Source organism: Micromys minutus (assembly GCF_963924665.1).
Source record: "Micromys minutus genome assembly, chromosome: 6".
NCBI classification, from domain to species: Eukaryota; Metazoa; Chordata; class Mammalia; order Rodentia; family Muridae; genus Micromys; species Micromys minutus.
Window position 1 is genome coordinate 24,353,704 of NC_137975.1, and position 6,000 is coordinate 24,359,703.

Below are 6,000 nucleotides of genomic sequence, written 5' to 3' on the forward strand. Positions count from 1 at the left end.
AACACAGCCTTCTTCTGGAACTCAGCAGCCACCTTTGTGTTTGTAAAGTGCGCGTAGATTTTAGATCTTTCTCTGTGGTCATTTGGATCTGGAAAGGTCAGGCAGTTTGGCGTTCTTCCATTGTACATACTAGAAATAAATAATTTGAGCCAAAAGCTGATGTTAATGATAACCGTCACATAGGGATTTCTCTTCATACTCTTCATCTATATAAGTGTTGAAGAGGCCATAGTGCTAGGCATTCTGGAAGGATACATTAGTGCACCCTAGAGGTTCTAGCCTTCCAAGGATCTTTGTTAGTCTAAATGAAATTTTTCTTTGTTAGTTCTATTCTCTGATGAAATAACTTTAACATCAATGCAGAATAGTTATTATCTCATAAAGAATAAGATGTCGCAGAGACCCAAGTGGTATGGTTTTAATGATTACCAAATCTGTCTGCTTACTAATCTGTCACCAAGAACCCACCTTTAACATCATAGCTGTTTCATAGCAACCTTTATGATGCAAACAATGAGCTCCTCTGTGCTGCAGGGTAAAAAGAGCAGACTAGAGTCAGACAGCGTAGCTCACACTAGCCAGGTCCTGATTCACCTAGAAGAGTCTCCCCGGAACAGGACGAGCTGCCTCTACCATAGCGTCCTTACTTGCTCCTTTGGAACGGTGTGTTGGACTGAATTCTCACTTACATGCCCTGTAGTATTTCCAACTGGCTGGTCTCACAATTGTGCGTAGCTGAGGATGACCTGAAACTTGTCTTCGTGAGTGCTGGGAGAGGGCTGTGCTACACACTCGGTTTGTGTGGTGATGGGGATCAAACCCGAGCTTCCTGCATGCTTGGCAAGTGTACCGCAGGTCTTAGAGTTAGCCCAGTTAGCCCAGACTGGCCTTGGCTTTGCCAGCAGTCTTGCCTCTTCCAGGCTGTTGTCACCATATTTTGCTTTCCATTCCTTTGAGAGTCTGTGCAAATGAAGGTGGTTAACACAGGGAAAGGGTTTTCAGTGCAGTGTTCAAAGTGACTTTCCAGAAATGGACGGGAGGGCGGAAATGGAAATTTGGGGAGTCAAGTGACACCAGTCTGAAGTTTTGTTTTGTTTTTTCCAAGACAGGGTTTCTCGGTGTAACAGCCTTAACTGTCCTAGAACTCACTCTGTAGACCAGACTGGCCTAGAATTCACAGAGATCCCCTGCCTCTACCTCCTGAGTGCTGGGATCAAAGGTGTTCACTGCCATGCCCAGCCAGAGTTTTAATAGATGTGGTTTAGGGATATTCATAGTAAATTACTCAAGATATTCAAATTAACACCCTAACCCAACATTGCCAACCCTTTTGTAAGACTAGCTTTTGTATTTGATCAGATTTAGCATGGGACTTTGAAACTCTTCCATCGTTTGGAAGGGAGGAAAAGAGCTTACACACCTGGGGTAACATGGAAAGTCACTTCAGCTCCTGAGGTCTTTTCCTTTTTTTTTCTTCTCAAGCTTGTGGGTTTAAGTTCTTTAGGAAGTGACATGAATTGCACCCGGGAAGATGCCCCCCGGCAGGCTTAAGCAAGCAAACTTAGAGAGTCAAGCGACAGTGTTGTAAAAGTGTGGCCTCACCTGAGAATATGGACTGTGCTTCGGAACACATCTGTGCATGTGTCTGTTTTGCTGATACTATACATTACCGTCACTCAATGCTCGGCCATTCCAAGCTGGAGGATCTGTTCTAGTAGATAGAACGTTCATCTGGAATGCCTGCTGGTAAAATACTTAGAGTCATGAAGGCGGGGGCCACCGTTTTTATCCTTGGGAGCCTGGTATTGGTAACCTACCTGCCTTTGGGGTTGACGTCACCTCAAACACTGGCCATCCCTGAGAAGCTAAAACAAGCTGTGGGGAGAGTCGTTGTCAATACCACAGCATGCAGTGTCACGTGTGGCCCTGGCTACAAAGAGGAGACGGACTGTGAGGTGGGCCCTGATGGAGTGAGGAGGGACTGCAGATCCCAGCGTTTGGAGTGTCTGACCAACTGGATCTGTGGGATGCTCCATTTCACCACCATCCAAGGGAAGCCATTTGGGCTGAGCTGTCTCAGCTCAAACATTCTGAAGACAAGGCAGGAAAATTTCCGCTTCACCTGGAAGCTTGCTCGGGGCATCATCTCTACTAACGATGAGATTTTTAAATCCTTCAAAGCCAACTCCCCCTTTATACGATTTAAACGGGCCTATGAGCATAACTCTGGAACGTATCGATGTGACGTGCAGTTACTAAAAAACTTGAAACTTGTCAAGAGGCTCTATTTTGGGCTGAGGGTCCTTCCTTCCAATTTGGTAAACCTGAACTTCCTACAGTCCCTGACTGAGAATCAGAAGTTGGTGAATGAGGGCTGGGAAGTTAATTTTGACAACGATTCTGAGACTCAGGTCCTAGTGTGGCAAAACAAAGTGACATCAGCCTTGTGCATAGGGACTGCTGCTGGAGTGGTTGGCACTGTAATGGTGATTGTTGCTGTCTTCAGGATCCTGGGAGGGACAGATAGCACTAGGATCCAACCGTAGCAGCTTATAGTATATGCCTTCCTCCTGGGAGGCTGGCTACTCAGAGAGCTGAGCTAGCTTGTATGTGAGTGTCCTGAAGTCAGCCTGAGTTGGCTAGGAGGCTTCGAAGCTCATGACGGTTCAGGGCAGCATCTGCCACTGTATTTGGGTTTCCTTGATACTAGGTGACCCCCTGCAGACTTTGCTTCTGATCCCAGGGAGAGTGCTGTCTTCCAAGCTTGCTTTTATGCTCTGTTGCCCAGTGTGTGTGGACCAGAATGTACTAGTCACAGCCTTTTATTTTGGGAAGCTTTTTAAAATTTTTGTTTAATAAAAATGATAATTCACAGGAACTGTATGGCAGCCTAACCCTTTGTTATGTTACATAAAATTTCTTGTGCATAGAAATTGCCCCATAGTTGTTCTGGTCCTCACTTTCCTTGGGTTTTCTAGAACATGCATTGGACAGATTGCTCTGTATGGTCCTGTGATGTAAGGGTTATTAGCAATGACATCAGAGTCAGCTGATAGACACTTCTAAGTGTTAATAGGTTCTCTGTCCTCCCTAAGTAGCCCTCTGAGTTCAGTATTAAATCGAATGTCCTGAGAAAACACTGGCTCCCGGTCACCGCAGACTTTCCTGTGCTCCCCGTTTTGCATTATCTGTACCTGGAGTTTGTGTTCCTAGAAAGGTCAAGTGTTCTGGTTTCTTACAGCCGCTCATGTCCCCAAAGGAGGACCACTGCCTTCATTTCTCTTGAGGAAATCCAGTCTTAAACCCTCAAGGGTCATTCAGGGGGAGTCTGAGGTCACTGGCTTATGGAACCCATGGAGAAAAGGCTCCTGGGCACCAGCTGAGAACAGCGTGACATTTCTCATAGTCTCCTGAAGCTGCAGGAGTGCCAGGACCCCGAGACCCCACACTCCTCTTCCTTAGCTGTGCCAGAATCACCTGGATGGCTTTGAAAACAACATTTCTGAGCCCCAACCCGGAGATGCTAATTATAACCAAATTATAACCAAAAGGATGATTAGTGTTTTCCTTTTTAAAGGTTTGGTGATCCCTCCCTGGATTAGTTACATTTCTGTTGCTGTGATAAAGCACGAAAAAGCAACATAGAAGGTTTATTTGGGGTTTATAGTTCAAGGGGACAGGGTCCATGGTGCCAGAGGACTGAGAGCTCATTTCTCAAAAGCAGGAAGCAGAGGGAGATAAACTTCAAAGTTCACCCCCAGTGGCATAACTTCCTCCAGCAAGGTCACACCTATCCTACCCAAACAGCCACCAAACTAGGAACCAAGTGTTCAAATGCTGGAGACTTACAGAGGCCATTCACACCACCACCTAGCCATAGACTCATCCAGAGTCATCACAAGAATGCTTCTAGATGTATATTGATTTTGTGACGTGTGTGTGTGTGTGTACACGTGTATGTGGATGCATGGGTGTGGAGGTCAGAGGCCTGAGGTCAGCCTGGGTGGTTGTTCCTCAGTTTCACACCCTGGGGAAGAGGCCATTGTTTGTTTGAGACAGGGTCTTTTGCTGGGACACAGGACTCACAGATAAATATAGGCTGGCTGGCCAGTGAGCTGTAGGAATCCGTCTGTCTCTGCCTCTCTAGTGCCAGGATTACAAATGTGCATCTCCAAACCCAGCTTTTTATGTCCATTTGAGCTTTCTCCTGCCTAGCCATGTGCCTTTATCACACCCAAGAAAACGAACAGTTGCCAGGCTTACATCCATCGGCTTCTGTTCGGGTTTCCATTTTTAAAACCCTTAAAGCTTTTTAGCATAATCTTAATCTAGCATCAAAGATGTGCGTGGTCCATTCGGGGTTTTTCTCTTTAGTCTCTTAGCAAGCCCTTCACTTTGTTTCTCATGGCACCAGAACTCTGAAGATTCAGGCTTGTCCATTGTCTCAGTGCTGTTCCTCAACCCAGACTTGAGGTTGGGCTCAGGAGGAATGGCTGTTCAAAACTGTAAGATGAGCCCTGCATAGATGCATATTCATGTGTCACACCAGAAGGCTGAGATGTTACCCCTGTCTGTCACACCCTCATCTTTGACCCAGGTGTCTGGAGGTCACTGTTAATACCGTGCTGTCAGGTCTAAGCCGTCTGCTGAAACACTCAGGGATAGCTCACTGTAAAGGCCTCTGTGGTGGAGTCTGTCTTTACGGAAGGGACTTGGTAACAAACACACTGCTGAAGGCTCCTGCTTCACATTTTTGTAGATGGAAACCACAGAGGGCCAACCATTTGCCAGCTTACGGTTGCAGACCAGTTGTCAAGCCCAAGATGGGTAGCTCTTGTTCATAGCTGCCTCTCTGTGCCTTGGGATCTTGAATTTTGACTCAGGATTTAAAGCAATTGAGCAAAGAAGAGAATGAGACTTTCTGATGGGCTTGTAGAGACAGTAGTGTAGTTCTCACAGGTCGAGGTGACATATCCCTGTAATCCCAGCTATTCAGAGAGACTGAGGCTAGTCTAAGCTACATAGTGAACTCATGGCCAGCCAGGGCAACTTTGCAAGATCCTGCTTAGCATCTTGCATGGGTCTGGTTTCAGCAGGAAACCCCCCCACCATTCAATTCCCCGAATCTTGTGTATATAACTACCCTGGGGGGGGGTGGACGACCTGCCATGCTGAAAGGGCTCTGGTCAGAAAGCTAAGCATTAAATATAGTGGGCTCCGTTCGCCTTCCTTTACTTCCAAAAAACAAACAAATGAGCAAAAAACTGTGACACGTGTCCTACCTACTTGACAATGAAAATCCAAACTGCCAGCATGTATCCCTGTGCGTGCTCACCTGTAATGGGAGTCTGATGTGAGGAGTGTCAGAGCTGGAAACTGACTAGGAGTTCTACCACTTTGTGCCACCCTGATGGAACAACAAAGGTGACGGTCACTTCCTTACCCATTGAGAACATTAATCTCTTCACCGGGTGACTCTCCTTTGGGACCAGGGAGTCAACACTTGAAATGTATTGAAATCAGAGGACCTGGTAGGAATGGCTCTGCCCATCAGCCCCCCCCTACCCCCTCCAGCATGTTGACCACTATTAGGTGAAACCGCTCAGAATGCCAACAGTGTTCAGCCTCTGCCTGCAAGTCTTTTCCCTCTGGTTGGAGGAAGCACTATGGACTGCGTGCACAGCTCCCTCAGTGGGCCATGTGAGGGGTGGATGTACTGGCCAGATAACAGGCCCAGGAGGCAGGCTCTAATGAGGTGGAGACGCACAGCTGCCGCCAGCTTCCTGGGCAGGCTGAGAAAACATCTTTATTTAAGAACTGCTTGCTACCAGTCAATAAATAACTACTGTAAGAGTGAACAGTGGGCTGGGGTGGAGGAGCTGCACTTAAACAAGAACGGTCATCAGTGGTCCAGTGAAGCCCTGAGCTCAGAGCTATGTGGGCTCTGAAACGGGGCCTAAGTTGGAGGTATCTGGTGCCAAGGCAGGTTGCGTATCCTCT

General features: G+C 47.0%; 1 protein-coding gene across 1 annotated transcript; it reads left to right on the forward strand.

Annotated features, from left to right (window-relative positions):
* Positions 1-1,763: 1,763 nt before the first annotated feature.
* TMEM81 (transmembrane protein 81) lies at positions 1,764-2,546 on the forward strand (the record flags this gene model as incomplete). The annotated part of the gene is made up of 1 exon (XM_080918147.1): positions 1,764-2,546. One exon carries the CDS (start codon positions 1,764-1,766, stop codon positions 2,544-2,546), a length of 783 nt encoding a protein of 260 aa, XP_080774273.1.
* Positions 2,547-6,000: the final 3,454 nt, after the last annotated feature.